At 42.6% G+C, this 20,489-nt stretch overlaps 2 protein-coding genes across 10 annotated transcripts; both read right to left on the bottom strand.

Annotated features, from left to right (window-relative positions):
• Positions 1–572: 572 nt before the first annotated feature.
• LOC144710434 (tubby-like F-box protein 3) lies at positions 573–4,157 on the bottom strand. Its single transcript, XM_078584206.1, has 5 exons — positions 3,570–4,157; positions 2,929–3,016; positions 2,458–2,587; positions 2,182–2,358; positions 573–1,099 (listed from the first exon to the last, which is right to left on the bottom strand). The coding sequence occupies exons 1-5, from the start codon at positions 3,930–3,932 to the stop codon at positions 667–669; spliced, it is 1,191 nt and encodes a 396-aa protein (XP_078440332.1). The 5' UTR covers positions 3,933–4,157; the 3' UTR covers positions 573–666.
• A 344-nt stretch (positions 4,158–4,501) lies between these two features.
• Positions 4,502–20,007, bottom strand: LOC144710441 (uncharacterized). Of its 9 annotated transcripts, none has more exons than XM_078584253.1 (12): positions 19,730–20,007; positions 18,817–18,967; positions 18,458–18,587; positions 18,182–18,358; positions 16,844–16,939; positions 10,563–10,656; positions 7,649–7,718; positions 6,362–6,419; positions 6,109–6,241; positions 5,698–5,805; positions 5,500–5,607; positions 4,502–5,015 (listed from the first exon to the last, which is right to left on the bottom strand). In XM_078584253.1, the coding sequence occupies exons 5-12, from the start codon at positions 16,856–16,858 to the stop codon at positions 4,855–4,857; spliced, it is 747 nt and encodes a 248-aa protein (XP_078440379.1). In that variant the 5' UTR covers positions 16,859–16,939; positions 18,182–18,358; positions 18,458–18,587; positions 18,817–18,967; positions 19,730–20,007; the 3' UTR covers positions 4,502–4,854. The 9 variants fall into 9 exon arrangements, with proteins under 9 accessions (XP_078440379.1, XP_078440369.1, XP_078440402.1 ...); XM_078584243.1 differs by having other exon boundaries at positions 18,817–18,904; XM_078584276.1 differs by having other exon boundaries at positions 6,109–6,222; positions 7,649–7,695; positions 18,817–18,904.
• Between the last annotated feature and the right edge of the window lie 482 nt (positions 20,008–20,489).

Genomic DNA, 20,489 nt, shown 5'->3' with positions numbered 1-20,489 from the left:
TGGTTCGAAGTGCGCTAGTGGAGTTTTTTTTTTTCGTTGTTCTATATCTAGCACTTTAACTTATAAAAAAGAAGTGAAAGGTTAGGTATATTATAATCATGCAAGCATCATGCCAAGGAATATGTCTGGCACCGTTGATCTGAGAAATGAAAGGGTATGAGCAGAAGCCTTGAAGATACTTTTCAAAGTATTTTAAGCAAGAATCATTTTCATCATAGTCTCTCTAAAAATCTTACACCAGTTGCATTTCATTTGTGTTTTGGAAGAGGGGAAGACCAGGTGGGAGTAAATCCGACAGTTGTATCAAGAATCCCCAGAACAATAATAAAAAAAACATCCAGAAGCCTAAGTTTGCCCCCTAATGTTTCATTCATTCGCCCTTACCTCAGGTGTGGTGACATCAATCTATCTATGATTGGAGGCTGACTGAGTAGGGTCATGGCAGAACCATTCTAGGTACAGCAGTCAGGTTGAACCCAACAGCTATCTGAAAGAGGATTTTATCTATATATTATCAAGAATAGACCTGGTCTGATCATTCAACATCAATCGAGATTTGTCAATCCCAACCATTGATTAAGAATTTGATTTAATTGAAATCTTCACCAATCACATCCAACAAAATAAGAGACCTTTTGAAGGGGCTTAAGCTAGAGTTGAAGCTACTTATTTACAGATGATCTTAGCATCAAAACTGCTGAGGCAGATGGCAAAGGCTTGGAAGGCAGACAGAGGGTACTGGTAATCCATGGTGAACGTGTCTTTGCCCACCTTGCCAAACTGGAGAACAACCTTCTCTTTATCAGGACCAACAAGCTGGAAATTTTTCACTGAGGCAACAGTGACTCTTCCCCTGAAGTTAAGGCACCAGCACTGAAGCAGCTCATGCCATCTCGGCGCCTTGTTTTCCAACACCACCCGCTCCGCCGCCACCTCCCCCGCCGCCGCCGCCGCCACCTCCCCCGCCGCCGCCGCCGCATCACATTGGCAGGGTTTTGATGGGGTAAGTGGGGTCATGGTTGCTTGTAAGGAATCCACATCTTCCTTCATGGCCGACAGCGGCATAGTATCCATTGTGCACTGCATTTTCCTTGGCCCCCTGAACATATTTCAACCAGGAAAGATGATAAATATGGATGGATGGTGGACAGAGATACATGACACCATAGAGAAGCATATTATTTGGGGAGTTAGAAATACACAACTGCCTCTATCTATCTTGAATTTCCATCCTTCAAAAAAAAAATCTATCCTGAATTTGTTCTTGTTCAAATTCATTTTCCTTCCTTATCCTCCTCTCTCTTCTTCTTGTTCTTCTTGAATTTGCTCAAATTCTTTACACATCTTTACGTCTAGAGAAATATATGCATAGAAAAGAAAAGATTAAAGGTATATTAACAGATAGGAGGAGAGTCATAAAGAAAGAGATAGGCCGACTTGAACACATGCAGGCATGACTACCTAAGTATGGATGGATGGTGGACGGATATACATGACACCAGAGAGAAGCATATTATTTGAGGAGTTAACAACTGTCTCTATCTATCTATTTATCGCTTTCCTTATCCTCTATCCTCTAATTGTTCTTCTTAATTTGTTCGAATTCTTTACACATATCTTTTACGTCCAGAGAGATACATGCATATAAAAGATCATGAAATTTCGAGGTATACTGATAGATAGGAGGAGAGTCATAATGAGAGAGATATGTCCACTGGAACACATACATGCATGTATGCTTAGACGGAGATAGATTTGATGGAACGAGAGGTAGATAGAGAGAGAAAAACAGGTTAAGAGAGAGAGATGAGATCCCAGAAAAAGCAAGATACATGCATGGAATGATCAAGATACATGCATTGAGAAAAGTACACTCAGACACTTTCAGGCATGCACGGACACTTGCATAAATCGATAGACTCGAGTTAGATAGAGAGAGAGATAGATAAGATCCCAGTAAGAAGCGTCTAAGACTGGAGATACACATACATAGAAATATTTGGAAATTTATAGGTATAGATTGATAGATGGGGGAGTAATCGCAAGGAAAGAGAAAGGAACACTCGACCACATGCATGCCTGGATGCATGCATAGACGGAGAAAGATGGATTTAATATCAAGGAGAGGTGGAAAGATAGAGAGAGAGAGAGATGGGTTTAGAGAGAAAAGGAGATTCTGACCTAGAATTCAAGACGTTGAGCTCGTAGTTGACGTGAGCGACGGGATAGTTGCCGGATGGAATTCTGGGAAGAACCTGCTTCGATCGAAGCCGGACCGAGCGGTTTCTCTCGGCGATCGGCCCCGTGTGAGAGGGCACCGAGTCGTACACGACGAACTTCGTTCCCAGAAAGTTCGATCTGAAATTAAGAAATAATATAAACGCTTAATTGATCTATTGGGTAGGGGAAAAATCGTTGTTTTTTTTCTCTCCAGAGGGGATAAGATTGGAAACCCACCTGAGTTTGCCGGCGTAGCTTTCGTTTTCTTCGCATATGTTGGTTGGATCTGTGGAAATGATGTAGTCTGTGCAGGTCAGATGCCTACTTCTGCTGCCCACCAAGAGGAACTTGCCGTTTTCTGCCAGAGCTGTTCGTCCACCCACACAAACTCTAAGCTATATAGATAAAGAAAGAGAGATATAGAGGCAGAGAACAGAGAGCAGAGACAGAGATGGAGATATAGATAGAGAGATATAGAGGTAGAGAGAAGAAAGCAGAGATAGAGATAGAGATAGAGATGTCGAGAGCAGAGAGCAGAGATAGAGATAGAGATAGAGAGGTATAGAGGTAGAGAGAAGAGAAAAGAGAGCAGAGATAGAGATAGAGAGATATAGAGGTAGGGAGCAGAGAGCAGAGATAGCGATAAAGAGGTAGAGAGGAGAAAGAGATAGAGAGAGAGAGATGGATGGATAGAGAGAGGGAGATTACCTGGGGTAAGACCAAGATAGAGGTGATAAGTTTGCTTTGATCGGTTCCGCTTGATGAAACACTGAACAAAAGAGTCCCGCGAGCAGGGCTTCAAGTCATGCATCACATTTTACACAAGTCAGCAACGATCCATCCGAAGATCAAAAAAGTTCTTCAAGCGAAGAAGAAGAATGGATCGCATCCAATTTAACTACAATTAGCTCGTCCACCGAATAAAAAAGAGCAAATTTCCATCATACCCAAATCACACCTTAACCGGCAAATTTTCAAAAGCAAATGTTCCCAATTCAGAACACAGACCTACTTGCCTACATGCACCGTATTTCTTGTCAATTCTACTGCAAATATTCAAATGCAAATGCAAGAGTTCCCAATTCAGAACACTCAAGTTTTCCATCCATAAAATCTTCCAGGGTGGCACGAGTATTTAATGCCACTTCTACTGCGGTTAGCAGCAAATAATACCCACACCCAGATGGGTACGGATGATGAACAATGTCCCGTCCAGCCAAAAAAAAACTTTGGGTATCAAAAAACTCCGAGAAGTACGACAAATACAGCAAAAAAAGGAAAATTTGGCGTTCTTCCTGCAGCGAGAAATACAGCAAAAAGAAAAACGAGAAAAATTTTAAAGCGCTGACCTGCTTCAGCGAGACGGGAAACGTGAATTTCTGTGAGATCGCCGTGGAATCGACGATCTCCTTTACGATTCTTCTCCAGCTCGTACAAACTCCCGCGCAGGCGACCACCGATTTCCTCTGCGGCCACGACTCCGAAGAATCTTCAATCCTCGCAAGAACTTCCCTCAAAAGCTCGACCGGCACGCTCGCCCACAAGTTCTTCTTCTCCTCGTCCGTCGCTCTCCCCATCGGCGAAGGATGAACAAGCGATTTGGGTCGAGAACGACACTGAAATCCATAGCCAGCGCGCTTCGAATCGGTCCTCTTCTTCGATAAATTCCCGATCTCCTCTCTCACGTCGTGGATTATGCTCCGCAGCGACATGGGTTCTCGCGGAAGAGTAATTTCTCGAAGTTCAGCGAAGAAATTCCTCGCGCATTTGCAGGGTGATCTCCGGAGAAGCTCTCTCCACTGCGCCTCTCCGAAACGGCGAAAGAACTGGCAGGATTCCAGATCTAATAAACAGTTTGCCGTAATCTCTCGAGTCTCTGTTCTTATCTTTGCCCGGAAATCCAAGATCAACTGCTTCTTCTGTTGCCGATCCACAGATATATTTATATATAGCCAGAAAGATAGCGAATTTATTTGTATGAACAGTTCATTCAACTGCATGGCAGCTGTTTTCCATGGAGGAAGAGAAGTGGGCACCGTTGTTTTGCCAAAAAAGACGCTTTTTTTAATCGTTGAACGTTCTTCGAAAGGCTAATCTGTCAGTTTGTTCGACGTGGCGCGGAGAATCGACGAAGATGTTAGTGTCAATGGTGACGTTGATTGATTAAATTAGAGCGCGGAGGATGAACAGCGGATAAGATCAGCCGCCACGCGCCAACTGTTGGAAAAGATCGGCAGGCAGGCGGTTGTTCTCGAAGAACATGCAGTCTAGAATTTCAATCTTATCCGCATAATCATAGTTTATACTTTGTGACAATTTAATACTAATCCATTTGAGGCCTTGTTTGACCAAAAATTACAGATTTCCCAGCCTTCGGCTAGAACGAGATGACGATAAATATGCCACGGATATTCTTTTTTTTTTCTATTTTTTTAACCGTCCGGCTTAATCAAAAAAATACAAGCGAGAAAAAAGGGAGAATCCAGGGACGACACGTGGGCTTCCAATCGAGGCTGACGTGGACCCACCGACGACCTCATCTGCAAGGTCCAAGAAAAATCTGACCGTTAATGCACGACGGGTCGTTGACTTTTCCACTAAGGTCAACCCACCGTTGACCGGAAAGAATAGTCATCAGCTTCCTTGCTGACGTGGATCGTTGACCTGCCTTCTGCTCGATAAATCTCGAGCTTGACAGCCGTTGACTGCTTCCATGTAGAGTTGACCCAGCGCTGATCGGAGACGACGACTTCCCTGGAAATGATAAATCTTGGTGGCCAGCGGAGTTGGGCCATCTGCGCCAGCGCAGAAGGCGTGAGGCCCATTAAGACTCGCGGACGGACGAAGGACAACAGTTTGGGATGGACGAAACGGGACTGAACAGGTTTCCTTTCGGCCATCCGTTACAGGGCTTGTCGCTTCGTTCCATTACCACCCGAGGGGTTGGACAGAATGGATGACGGAGTGGACAACTGTTTGGGACTCTAATAGTTAAGGCTCGAGGACGAATGAAACGAGACTGAACAGACTTCAATTCAGTCTTCCGTTACGGTCATTCCGACCCGTGGGGTTGGATGGGACAGATGACGGACCGGACAACAGGACGATTATAATTTTAGTTAAGACTAACTGAGTGGTGTTTGATGACGAAACAGAATGAGAGTCAGTAAGGGGTTTCTGTTCCGCGGTCATGATGGATCACTGATGACAGATTGGATTGTGAATAATATCTGAAGTGTCAAATTTTAACTTTTTTAAAGTGGCATAGGATGGACTGACCGCACAGAGCCTGCTGACGACAAGGATTAGGGTTCAGTCTTTGTTCTTCTTTCCCAAGATGACGTGTGGCAACACCAAGATCGACCGTTGGTCGCCTCTGCAATCTACCTGGATAAACAAGAAAAGCACTGATCTTCAGAATTTTGAAAATGAGGAGACAAGATTAAAACAGAAGAAAAGGATAAAGGAAAACTCAACCTCTTCCGTTGGAGGAAAAGGAAGTCTGTTCGTCTGCATTAGACTCCGAAACAGCATCCTCTTCGCCCTCCAGAGATTCAGACAGTTCTCCAACAGTGGAAGCCTGATCTAAAGAGGGTTAAAGAGAAAATTCAAGCGAATATCTAGTTACAGTAAACCAAGCCCCTGACATGAAATTTTCCTAATTCTGAATTAAAAAAGTGATAACTACTGCATCTGCCAAGGAAGTAGACGAAATTCACAAGTTTCTGTATTTTTGTGAATAATTATTTCATAAGGAAACTATTTTTTGAAAACTTGATAAGGAAATATTGTACGATGAAAAATAAGCACAAATGGGGTTGACGACCATGAAAGAGAGAGTCAAGAGGGAAATATAATGGAAAAGTAAATCCCAAGTCAGAAAGATACAATCATGACTTGTCTGCATCTTTTTTCTCCCCTTTCTTGGTGGCTTCTTGTGGCCACTACATATATCGGGCTCCGCCATCTTTTCTTCAGTCGATTTAATTAATTTGCAACGAGCTGCAGTACAACACCAACCCTGTTATTCATGAGAACGAAATAATAAAATAATAGAAGCCAACTGAAAAGCTAAAGATCAGATCTCCACTCTCAATAACATGAAATTTGAAGCATAAAAAGGATATTAAAAGGTTTTGACCTGCATGAGCGACATATTGACTCGCTTTAACTGGTTTTCGACAAGCATTGCATGAAACCTTCAGCATGAATGAAGAATCGTATCAGAATAATCGACTAAGATCAAAACGTCTGCACAAAGAAAAATATACAGTGAGAAGCAAAGCGCCAAAGCAAATTCAGTTAAACCTGAGAATTGTAAAATATTTAGCTGATGGCGTATACACAGAAGAATGTTGCACGATCCCATTAGGAGTTGTGGGCTATGAACAGAGCACAAAAAAGGCATGTTTGAAGTCTGATTTCTACCTTAGGGACTAAATATGATCTTTCTAAGAATCACTAATACAACTGTTTAAATACAAGATCTTGCTTAAATATGAAAAGTAGCGCCCTTGCTATCAGCTATAGCTTTTAGCACAGTTGGTAAGCAAATTGAATTCAACATGGTATCAGAGTCATATTTATTCGAGCACTTTGTGGAGGCTTGCTGCAAAGATAAGACTTCTCTCGCCCAGGTTTGTTCTTATATATTCATTCATGGGATCAGGGCCAAGTGGCAAGTTCAAATCCCAGAAGCAACACACAACACGCTTGGGTAATCAATAGGCCACTAGAAGGTGTTGCAGGGGAGTGTTGAAATCCAAGATCCTGCTTAAATATGAAAAGTACTGTCCTTGCTATCAGTGAAAGCTTCGAGCACAGTTGGTACGCGCTTGAATCCAACGACTACAATATCCCTAAATAACATGAACAAAATCTCAATAGCTTTGGTGACTTAAGAACCAGAAGAGCACGGAGAAAGTGGCCAACTAAGAGACGGAATCTCTTTCAGTATCAGTACACCATTGATCTACATTCAAGGAAGGTAGATCGGCTTGTAAGCCATTAAAATAGGGATATTGTAAAACCCTTAACATTCTTCCAAAAACATATTGTGAAAAGTATTCAAAAAAAATTGCAACGATTAATCCCGATACGAAGATAGGGGAAGGTGACGACTTCTGCCCGGTGGATAGAGACTCCATCCAATGCCTCTTTTGAAAATTTTCTGCCTAAAAGTAGTCGCAACTAACCTTATATCACAGTTAATATATATATATATACGACATTTGAACCAGACCAACAGAAGATTCATCTTCAAGTGGCACAGAGGAAGAGGATGAAAATCTGTGTTTGAGTTGGACAGAAGCTTGCTATACCTTATTCAATTATAAGAAAATTTTAATGAAAGGTAAAAAATTTACTTTCCAAAAAGTACCGGCATTAAAATGGATTGAATGAAAGGAGAAGAGAGTTACAGAATTACCAGTTCCAAAGGATCCACCAGTGGCCTAGAATCAAAGACGTGCATGTCTGGAAAGAGCCAACTTGTAAGACTAAGCACAAATTTCGAAGGATTCAGTTAAGCACAACAAGATCATAGAATACAGCCCAGATTATCTTTTACAACTACAGTTTAAATTATTCAACAATATTTTTCTAAACAATTTTATATGACAGATAAAAATAATTTCAATATAGAATGTACTGAAATAGGAAAGATGTATAGATTAAGTAAACCGCAGAAAAGAAACAAACAGCAGCCTAAGAACACACATAAGGTTACAGCATGATTCGCTAAGCATATACAAAAGTTCAAAGAACAATATTTTTCAAATCATCATCTTGATGTTCTATAGCGCAGCTGTCATGTAATCAAGTTAAAGAAGTAGCCAATAGGGATTCCCTAGAATGGCACTTGCTTTTTTTTAAGAAAGATAGGGATCACAAAAAATCAGTGACTCTCCGGATGTGATAAATGAAAATGATTGTTAAGTGCACATAAGGCCTAAAGGGCCGGCCCAAAGGGCCGGCCCACTTCCCGGTCGCAGTCCTTTAAACTGTGCAGAGGCAAAACTTGCCGCTGATTGTACAACATCGTCCACTGATGATGCATTCCTAGAAGATGACCTCATTCCCCTGCAGCCATATTTTCCAGCGCACCGCGAAGGGTCAAACATGCCTTTCTTGCCCCCTAAGTGCACCACCCTATGTAGAATCCCAAAAGGTCTCCTCCGAGAAAACCTCCAACCCCGTGGCTGGATGGTGGGTCCACACAGCTCAGGCAAATGAGCATTCGAAGAAGAGATGGACACAGTCTTCTTCGTTGCTTTCGCACATAGCGCCCTCAGCCAAGGACTCTAGGAGCCACCTCTTCCTAACGACTTCTATCACTAGTCTTTGTTGAAATAGTAGCCAGCCTCAAGGAGGATCTTGTCTCTCCATATGGTGTGACACCCGTAGAGGATCCTAGGCACTTACAGTAGGTCTCTGCAGTTGAGCCGCACATAAGCATATTAGATAGAGAAGGATGTGCCTATGGCCCCCATCCGTCCTGCATCCCTCCCAGTGTCTGAGGTAGAATAGGTTCTGCTGCATCCTCATATATCCTTCACTCTTTGGTCACACCGTGTGTTGAAAAAGCATGGATCCCACATGGCATCCTCTTAAGACCCCGATCCAGAAGTATCAATGACAGCAGGGGGCCAAACGACGCCCTGTCTTTTCGGACCATGAAGGGGGGCCAAAACCCACTAAGGGTTATGACTCACGGAGCCCCGTGAGTCATAAGAGAAGGGGGCCGAAGAAGAGAAGGGCGTCAGATAAGAACCCTAGTAAGCCTTCTTCTCCCTACTCTCCTATTTCCCTCTCACGCCACCTAACCCTTTCCCTTCCTCATCCGACTGCCTTTCCCAGGAGCTCCAGGCAGCCGAATTCGTAGGCGTCTTTGCAAGGAGATCACCCCACACCTCCTCTCTCTGGCATCTCTCTCTCTCACCACGCTCTATCCTATCTTTCCTTCTCTCTCGAACGTCAGTCTCCCCCTGTTGTTTCATTGAGAACACTGGTCGCAACATTTGAATTCTACTTAGTACTGGCGAGCCAGACGAGGAGCTTATCACATCCCAACACTCCAAAATCATGGCATAAGGGGTCCGTGCAAGGGCAAAGAGGCTTGGGAACTCTGACTTTAGATTGCCCGGAGCCGACCATGGGTCTAGCCAAAATTGGAATGATGTGCCCTCCCCCAACTTGGCTTTGAAGAATTCCTGGACTTGAGGAAACACCTGCCTCAATCCATGCCAGAATGCAGAGAATGCACAGACTGGAGTTGCTCGACTCTCCCAGTCCAAGCTAGATTTATAGATGTCCTCCAGACCCCGTGTAGCAATATCTTTATTCAGTCGCACTAGTCTGCTCACCCACTTGGTCTGTAATGTTATGTTGTTCAAATCTTGCATTTCAATACTCCTAGCCACCCCAAACGAACTGGTTTGCACAATATGTCTCACGATATAGCTAAGAGAAACAGAGAGAAACTTACTATGGTCTACTATTTGCATTGTCCATGAGGAATTCACTAAGAAACCCCCTTCTTTTTGGTCACAACTTAGCCTAAAATTATTGAGAATCAATTTCAAAATGCCAAAATATGGGAGGATTTTTTCAGTATTCTTAATCAGAACATGACACAGACAAGCAGATATAATTCAATCACATTTAGCCCCAAGACTACAGCATCCCAAAATTTGGGAAAATGGTAGTTTGGTCATTAACCATGAGATTCCTAAGAATTAATAAATTTATTTAAATCAGATGGTAGGGAGAAGAGCTCTCCAATTCAATTGTTCCCTTGACTCTTCTCGCTCTTTCTTTTTGCCCTAATATATTCCACCTCATGCCTCTTCCTTTGATCTCTCTGTCACTCTCATTCTTTCCATGGCTACAATCAAGTGACACCTGAGCTACCAGAGGGAAGAACGGATATCAATTTAAGAAATAAAATTTCCTTGATTATTCATCAATCAGAACAGGCAAATCTGGATAAAGGTTTCAAAACACATGCAAAGCCATGATGAGCAAAAAATGACGGGGAAGTAGTCTCTAAATCCATGGACCCTTTAGAAGCAGTGTTACAACAGGGTTATTGATCTATCAATAATCAACAAGAGAGCCTGCATTATTATATTTCCCTTGTAAGAATGATGTAGTCCCACAACTATGCAAGAACGACGAAAGAATTGCTCGAGGCGAAGAATTTAGCAGAGTTTATGATCTTATATTCATATTAAGGATTTTGACACATTTTAAAAGATAAAATACCTAAAATGATAATTTTTAGCACTTCGCTAATGTTTTTTAGTTTCACACATAAAGAGACAAAGGAGAAAAGGACACACAAGAAACCTTCTTCCTCCAGAAGATTAGCTTCATCAGCTTCATTAAGCTCCGAATGAATAGTTTCAGCGGCAAGCTTTTCACAACGGGCTTCTTCTGGGAGAATTAATTATTTACAGGTCAGTCCCACATATGCCAAATGTATGTCTAAAGCATGAGAAAAAATCCAACTCACCAAATGTTAAGTATTCACCTAGTAGAAAAATACAAGAGATTCAAAGAATATTCACTATATCCGTCATGTAAAGAAAATGCAAGAAGCAAACTGATACGAACACCAACCCCTCCTGGGATAGTCGTCATTTCCCTTCTTTTATGTTTCCATTCAAAGATCTGTAGCCCTCCCTTTGGAGCAGCATGAACCTGATGCGGATCTCCTAAAGATCTGGTCGAATCCACAAATTCTTGAAAATAATTCTTAAAAGAAAAAGGAATATTTGAATCACCATTCAGCCAAACTCCATAAATCATTAACAACAGAGTCCTCAAACAGGGGAATAGGATGAAAGAAGAGAAGTAAGATGTTAGAGTCCTGATAAGAACTTATCACAGAAGACCTGGTCAACAAGGCTCAGTAACCACTGAGCCTAAGGTCAGAAAATAACTGATTATAGAAAATCTTAGGGTGATAAATACCCCCTTCGTTAGACACACCTTTTGATGAATGATCATTTTCCGGTTTCTTGGCATGAGTAGTGGTATCCGACTGTCATGAGGGCAGGAACTCCTGGAGTTCTTCAAGTCTAGGCCATTCTTACTTCTCTTCTTGTTCTCTCTATTCCTTCGTCTTAATATCTTCCTCATCTTTTTCTTGATTTCTGTCAGATCTCCACGGGATCATAGCATAAGATAATGGGACGACCCAAATCTGCCTTGTCCACCTGAAGAGTTTGCTGGATTGGCCTCCTCCTTGCTGGATCAGAGAATCTCCAAGCTCCAGCATCTCCCGCCAATTCTGGTACAGAAATGCTAGCCCATTCCTTGAGGGTAGTTGATAGGAACCTCCCTCATTCTTATCAGAATAAGCATGCCAAGAAATTTTCAGGCACAAGTAACTCGCAGACAGGGTCTAACGACATTAACCAGCGAGACTTATAGCCTGTAAAAAGGAGAGAAGCCCAGTCAAATGGCATGGACTAAGATTTGTCTCTCGCGGAGGAGGGTTGGACTTCAGGAGATCTGTCCCAATCCGAAGGAGAGGGAGAGCCGATCTTTCTTTCTTCCTCTACTCATTATCAAGAAAAAGACATTTCCTTTTTCCAACTTCGGTCTTCCTGCTCGTTATCTTTCTTCTTTCCTCCTCCATTTTCTTCTTGCCATTGCAACTTCATTCTTGTGACATTGGATTGTGATCTGTAGTGGAATGGTGTTGCATTTTCTGTCTTGCGTCAACGTTTCTTGCAGAACAGTTATTTGTCCATTGCTTCTGCTCGACATGACAGATTTACTTTAATCACACAACATTTTTCTACTTCTTGATAGATTTATTATGGATCTTATCAGTAGTCCCAAACTATTTTTACGACAAATAATTCATTACGGGTAAACAGGAGCTTTTCAAGTATTTCTTTGGGAGATTCATATCAGAACCATTAAGGATGTTTTCTTCTAGTGATATCCCTTTCCACCTTAGTTCTCTACAGACAACTCCTTCCACTGGCATCCCTTCTCTCAAGCCAGAGCCCACTTTGCCACGATTTCCCTCTTGTCAAACACCATCCCGACTTCCTCTCCCTCAGGAAAAGTCACGTGTCATCTACCCTGCTGCAAGGCGCCACGGCAAACCCCATTCCTCACCCTATCCTCTCTCTCTCTCTACCCCTTCTCTCTTCCTTTTAAACTCTGTTGGCACATTTTGGATGATCCAAAGTTTATTGAATGAGTTTGATTACATCAGGTATTCCAGGTACAACCAAATAGGGGGAATTGTACCAATTGGTGTCATACCCACATGATTCATGGAAGAACTTGACGCCTGCTTCTACCTACTTGATGGAAAGTTGCCAAGGCACCTGGTAGAGGTCATGTCAACATTGGAGCAATGCCTTGGGCTGCTTGGCAGCCACTTCATCTTCCTGCCATGCAATTTATAGAAGACCTTGACACCTGCTTCCACCTGCTTTATGCACATTTGGCGAGCCAGCTGGCGGAGATCATGTCAACACCTACTTGTGCTGCTTGGCAGCCACCTCAGCTTCTTCTGCCAGCAGCTCTGAGTCATCAGATTCAAGCGCCGTTCCAACAAGTGTTTGATAGGGAAGATGGTAGCCACATCCCCCAAGTTTCCACCGTCACCAGCCTTGGAGCCCCCCAGTCGTTGCCATCACTGCCATTAGAATCCCCTCCAGTCCTGCCACCACCTCGGTTACCAGCCCCATCGGTCCTGCCACGATGGGCCGATGCATTGATGGTTGACATAACCCTCAAGCTCGGATGCTTGAAGAACCCTTGGACTGACAGAATGCTTCACCACAAGAGACTGTGCTGTAGAGAGAAGCCCTGCCAGATTTCAGAGGGAACATGCCATTGCCCTCTCACAGTTAGTGGTTGCCTCTTACCCAGAAGGTAAATCTTCCTTGTGGTTTTATTTCAAGGATGATTGTGCAGGTTTCCAGAACTGGGAGGACTACAAACGCCAATTGTGTCATCATTTGGCCTCAAACCATGGGAAGCATATGACCGCTTTTTTTGGTTGAGACAGAAAGACTCTGTGGATAAAGCGGTCCCCCAATTCATGGAATTGGTCAGTTATATGCCCGACTTGATGTACCAAGTGGAAATGATTACCTTCCATTTAGTACTAAAGCCAAAGATTTGGGCAGAGATCTACCAGTCAAACCCTCAGTCAACAACAACCTCATCACATATACCCTCAAAGCATAAGGAATCTTGAAAGAGATTGATGACCAACCATACGAGCAAGAACCTTGATCCTCTCATCTAGGTGTGGGTTTGGCCAGAAGAAAGACGCCTTCAAATACACCAATGAACTACACTGAGCTAAACAGAAGCACTTCCACATCACAGATGTTGAATTTTAATACTGCAGGACTCAAGGGCTGTGCTTTCAGCAAAATGAAAAGTTCACTCCTGCACAATGCAGCCATATTTGCCAGTTTACATACGCCTGAATCCCCCAAAATCTACTGATCTTTTGATGAGTTAATGAACTGGATGATGCAGCATCCAGTCTGCCTTGTTGTTGCATGATTTTCTCTAATATCTTAGATGTCATCTTTAAATCTTCATCCATGGCTTCGGAGCATGATGCCAGAGAATCTATATGATTCTTGCACAATACCGAACTCTGCCCAGGGAGAGGTTCTGACTGTATATCAAATGATAAGGGACGTCTTGATCCAGAGAGATAGTATTCAAAACCTGAACCTCAAAAATTATCAGTTGCATACACTATTAGATCAAACAAAATTTCCGCAGTAGAGGTATCAAGAGACGAGGTAAACAGGGACATGAGAATAGGAATAGGAGTTGTATCAGCTTTCACCATTCCAGCAGTGGATCAGCAATGAACTGTGCTCTTCCCAAATTCTCCCCAAAATTATCATTCCACTCTCATACAATTTGAAGAGGACCCGCACATGACCCTTTGAATGGCACTTGTTTTCTCTTTTCTTTCAACAGTGACTGGCATAGGGGTGTTTTTAACGTATAAGGTCTGTCCTCGTAATAAGGAAGTCCAGACAACAAGTGTTAATATTCATTAATTATAAACTCGCAGTTAATACCCATACCAACTTCCGAGGCAAAAATGATTGCTCTGATTTGGGTACATGCAGAGCAACTAAGAGAACTCCAGCAATAGTCATATACAATATTTCTCCTCCTACTATGAGCGGATTTTAACAAGTCACATATTCAGGCACACAAGGTGTCACATGATCAATAAAACTGAGGAAGAATGTTAAATAAAAATGTACAAAAATCTGTTTGGCTCCTATCTGAACATGCTACTGAGGTTGAACTCAAGTTTGAATTGGTTTTCTCCTGCTTTTCCTAAGGTTTATCCACATCACTCCTCTTGTAGAGTTAAGAATGCTCATCTGCTCTTGAGTTTGACTCTACTCTATTCTTTTCCCGATTTACAGCAACATCATCACATCCTTTTGTGATGGTCTTACTTGTAACTTCCATAAACTCTGATCTGTGCGCCTCCTCCTCATGCAATAGGGCACCAGAGATATGGTACAAGCTGTATAAAATTGGAAAAAAAAGAGAAAATACATATCACGAGACGGTTTATCTCCTTCAACTGTTGACGCCAACCTACTGCCTTTTGATCACCAACCCATTCCTCTCTTATTCTTCATTGAAATCTGACAGCCTAAGCAGCTCTCAGAAGTCAAAGGCTGAACACAGTCCATGGCACCACAGATATCCATATCCCCACGTTTAAATCCGATGCAAGAAAGGTGCCTGACTTTCCTCCCAATCCTCTTTTTAAAGGCCTCGTACTGTGCTTTTCCCCCATAACCAACAGGCTATTGGCCTGTCCAAGAAGTCATCATATGTTATGTCACGTGATAATTAATTTATCATTATTCTCTTCATAGCGGCACAGCAGGGATGTTCCCCTCGGCCTGAGTTTGACTCCTGAGGCACCTCTCTGCTAGCCTCTTTCTCCTGAATCCAATAAGGTGAAGAATTGTATCAAGATCTTATTCAGGATTCCCTCAGAAGTTTGACCATGTTGATCTTTTTCCTGGCCAGTAATAGGCACCATGCTAGATGCATGTTGCTTTATTGGGCAGAATGCAACTCCTTCTGCGACCTCAGGAGATTGCCTTCTAACTTGCTGATGTGGCCCACACAGTTGATTCTAGCGGTCCATTATGAGGTTTATGGTTCTTGTGGTCCCTCTACCTTTTGGGTCTGTAACTTTTCTTGAAAATTTTACTTTATTGGGCTCCGTAACTTCTAGATGCTGAAGGAACTGACATTTCAGAAATCAGATTTGGCAGAATCTCCTGTCAGCTCTGAGTGGCCATGAATCTGATATGATGCCCATCCTCCCCAGGGTTGGTTTCGTCATGTTAGCCCACTAGGGGTGTTTTTGTCATTTGGCCCTTTTGTATTTCTTTTAAATAGGACAGCCCTCTTTTATGGTACCTTGGATTACATATAAAAGAAAGACGAAAGGAGGAGGACAGAGAGGAGAAAACGTGAATGAATCTGCACGTGGGACCACACTGGGGTCCACAAGTGTGGAGTCAATGTAGTCCAAAATCAAGATCGTAACTGCGCAGGGTAGTAACTAACTGCCTGGCCTAGGAGCAAGGACTTATTGCTCCTATATAAGGAAGCCCCCTCTGGACTGGAGGGGCATCGGTCAAGTGGAGAAAGAACTTGGACATCGGGGGCATCGCTGAGCTTAGGCTGCATCCGGCTGGCGAGCTCGAGGAGGTGCTATGGATCTGAGATCTTCCTCAATATCTGAAGAATTGTAATCGCTGCACTATCATTGTGAGTCATTTCTACTCTTCTCCTCTATTCCACATTCTCTGATACATACCTAGAACAAGGTTCTAATCAGAATCTCCTTTTGTTCCTTTTCAAGGCCCATCAGCCCTGCAAGTGGCCAAAAATCACCCTTTTGTCACTTTTAAGATCTTCCCCGGCCACCATCCTGCAATTCAGTTATGGCAACAAATGCCAAGTATGTTGTCACTTTTCCCTCTCACTATGTGAACGCCCTTCCCCATGTCGATGCATATAAAAGACCCCTCATCTACTCCCTTCAAATTGAATACACATTTTCCTCCTGCAGATTTTATCATTCTCCCAAGTGATCTTCTTTCGGTGAGAGTTTTAAGTGGTGCTCGTGGATTCAGGCACACTCTTAGAAAAAGGTGTGCATGAGTCCCTTGATTATACCTAAGAAACGGTGCCACGAATTTGGTTATCCTTTATCTACCCTAAACTGGTAAATTAATCTTTAACAATACAAAAAAAGTGCAAGATACGAAAGAAACTAACTCCCCTTGACTTTAAATGCTATAAACTCAAATTAAAACAGTTCCTATTATTTTTAAAACCCCTTATTGGGCTAGGAAAGAACTTGTCTTCAATCGTATGATAACAACATGGTCCGAATTCTGAACTCTATTTATCAATTTAATGAACTATGAAGGCCCGTAACAAACTTGCAATTTTCAAGTATATTGAACCCAGAAACAAGAGAATGCAGCCAAAAGGTAAAATCTTCACCAAGCCTATGCAGCATTCCACATTATGAGGCCATGCTGAAAATATTTCACAACCTTACCTGCGGTAATTTCATGGTAATTTCCGTTTCCAAGATGCCTTAAAATGGCCGCCATCTTGCCTCTTCTCGTAGGGCAAATCATTGACAAAACAGAGCCTGCTAGAGGTACACCAAAGATGAAAACTGCCAATCAAGTAAAATAACCAAGTCTACTTTAAGTTTTTTGCTTCAAGAAAGTCAACATCCACAAAACCTTGGAGAAGACCAATGAAAAACATGTTGACAAACATCAGTTAGTGAGATTAACATTAACTCCCCACCGATATGACAAACATAGAATTTGAAAAAAAAAGAAAAAAAAATCACACGATCAGTAAGACAGATGAGATGCAAAGATCAGAACAATGACGAAGATGATGAAAAGGGACTTGCTGAAGGAAACCGCGAATAGCAGCCTCCCAATCGAGCTGGCCGACTGGTGAACGAGGGTGGGCCATTAACAAAGGCAGCCGATGTAGATGGTTGCAGACCTGAGAATCTCAACATCTATAGATAACAAAGAGAATCAAAGAATACAGGAGACGTGGAAAACCCAAGTCTAGGAAGCTTCAGAATCAGTAAGAACAGGACGAACGAAGCATTCTTGCTCGAGGCCCCCCTCCAGACCAGGCAATGCAGAGACCTGCTACAAAATTGATGCTCGAACAACGAAGAGACTGACGAGACAGTGGACCACGCCCACAATTACTACGGCCCAATATACAACTTCCTCTCAGTCTGATTGATCGATTTTCTGAGTCATGGAAGAAAGAATTCAATATTTGACCAATGAGATCAAATCTATCATCCCTAGATATACAGAGAGACAGATAGAGGCAGGCTCTTTAGACGGATGATAGCCATAATCCGTTTTGTCTGAATTTGTCATCCATCATTGTTCGAACTGATTTCATCGCCAGTCATTAGCCATCATTCGAGATTATTGAAGATCAAAACATAAGGAATCCCAGTAAAAGCATGTGTTCACATCTAGAGAGATACATGCAGGGAATGATCAGGATACATGCGTAGAGACAAGTACACTCAAACACTTTCAGGCATGCGCGGAGATAGATAAATCGATAGATTCGACGTAGATAGAGAGAGAAAGAGAGAGAGAGAGAGATAAGATCCCAGTAAGAATTGTCTAAGACTGGAGACACGCATAAATAGAAATTATTCGGAAATTTAAAGGTATAGATTGATAGATGGGGGAGGAATCGCAAGGAAAGAGAAAGGAACATTCGAACATATGCATGCCTGGATGCATGCATAGACGGAGATAGATAGATTTAATATCAATGAGAGGTGGAAAGATAGAGAGAGATGATGGGTTTTGAGAGAAAAGGAGATTCTGACCTAGAATTCAAGACGTTGAGCTCGTAGTTGACGTGAGCGACGGGATAGTTTCCGGATGGAATTCTGGGAAGAACCTGCTTCGATCGAAGCCGGACCGAGCGGCTTCTCTTGGCGATCGCCCCCGCGTGAGGGGGCACCGAGTCGTACACGACGAACTTCGTTCCCAGAAAGTTCGATCTGATATTAAGAAATAATATAAACGCTTAATCGATCTATTGGGTAGGGAAAAAATCGTTGTTTTTTTTCTCTCCAGAGGGGATAAGATTGGAAACCCACCTGAGTTTGCCGGCGTAGCTTTCGTTTTCTTCGCATATGTTGGTTGGATCTGTGGAAATGATGTAGTCTGTGCAGGTCAGATGCCTACTTCTGCTGCCCACCAAGAGGAACTTGCCGTTTTCTGCCAGAGCTGTACGTCCACCCACACAAACTCTAAGCTATAGAGATAAAGAAAGAGAGATATAGAGGTCGAAAGCAGAGAGCAGAGATAGAGATAGAGATGGAGATAGTGAGGTAGAGAGCAGAAAGAGATAGAGATAGAGAGGAACAGAGGTAGAGAGCACAGAGAGGAGAAAGAGATAGATAGAGAAGGGAGAGAGATGGATGGATGAATAGATAGAGAGAGAGAGAGAGATTACCTGGGGTGAGACCAAGATAGAGGTGATAAGTTTGCTTTGATCGGTTCCTCTTGATGAGACACTGGACGACAGAGTCCCCCGAGCAGGGCTTCAAGTCGTGCATCACATTTTACACAAGTCAGCAACGATCCCTCCGGAGATCAAAACAGTTCTTCATGCGAAAAAGAAGAAGAAGAAGAAGAAGAATAAATAGGTTTTATCCCTATAAGGACAAATTGTGCAGATAAAAATTCTGCAAAGATATATAGTTGACAAATATTGAAAAGCAAGTTTCCAATTCAGAACACTAACTTTTCTATATATAAAGTCTTCCTGGTTGGCATCCAGGCCACGGCTGGATCTGTCTGTTTCTTGCCAAACTACAGTTAACTCGTCCCCCGACTCAAAAACAGCAAATTTCCATCACACCCAAATCACACCTTCACCAGAAAATTTTCAAAAGCAAAAGCTCCCAATTCAGAACACAGAGCTTTTCCGTCATAAAGTTTCCTAGGTGGCATTCATGGCATGGCTGGATAGGCCTACTTGCCTACTTGCACCGTGTTTCTTGTGATTAACTAGTCCCAGGACGAAAAAACCGCTTTGGGGGCAAATACCTACCGAAATCACACGATTAGCCGGAAAATATTCAAATACAAGAGTTTCCAATTCAGAACACTCAAGTTTTCCATCCATAAAATCTTCCTGGGTGGCACCGTATTTATTGCCAATTCTACTGCGGTTACCAGCAAATAATATCCATACCCAGATGGGTATGGATGATGAACAATGTCTCGTCCAGAAAAAAAGAAACTTTGGGTAGCAAAAAACTCCGAGAAAAACTCCAAAGACAGCAAAAAAAGGAAAATTTGGCGTTCTTCCTGCAGCGAGAAATACAGCAAAAAGAAAAAAAAGAAAAATTTTAACCGCTGACCTTCTTCAGCGAGATGGGAAATGTGAATTTCCGAGAGATCGCCGTGGAATCGACGATCTCCTTTACGATTCTTCTCCAGCTCGTACAAACTCCCGCGCAGGCGACCACCGATTTCCTCTGCGGCCACGACTCCGAAGAATCTTCAATCCTCGCTAGAACTTCCCTCAGAAGCTCGACCGGCACGCTCGCCCACAAGTTCTTCTCCCCTGTAAACGTTTGTCCTCGCTCAAGGAGGGGGGAAGAGGAGAAGAGAAGAGAGAGAGAAGAGGAACACAGTCGATAGGTTAAGATGATAACAATTTTCTTATTAATAAGTTTTCTACTTATAACGAACATAGTTAATTTGATATAATTGTAGCCGTTATAACAAGTATAATGGCCATGTTAAAAATAATCCTAACGGTTGGATCCTATGTATGTATAATCCTATCTATGTTGAATCCTATCTATGTTGGAACTTATATTGAATTCTATTCATCTATTCTCTGACGAGTATAAGGGGTACGTGTCTGATTATTACTAGCTACCCTTTATTAAAATCCTATTGGTCCACGTCAGCTCTGCGAGTTGCTTTGGCGAGTTTGTAACTCCTCTTCACCCCCGCGTAAAGCGCAACAGCCGTTCATGGATGTTAAGCTTGATTCTCTGGAGGAAAAATATTACTCTTTGAAGCGGCTTCGTCAAAGCATCAACCAGCTGCTCCTCTCCTTTGATGAACTTCACTTGAATATTTTTGGAAGCAACATGCTCAAGAACAAAA

Source organism: Wolffia australiana, chromosome 1, assembly GCF_029677425.1.
Source record: "Wolffia australiana isolate 7733 chromosome 1, ASM2967742v1".
NCBI lineage: Eukaryota > Viridiplantae > Streptophyta > Magnoliopsida > Alismatales > Araceae > Wolffia > Wolffia australiana.
This window is presented reverse-complemented; position numbering and strand designations above follow the sequence as displayed.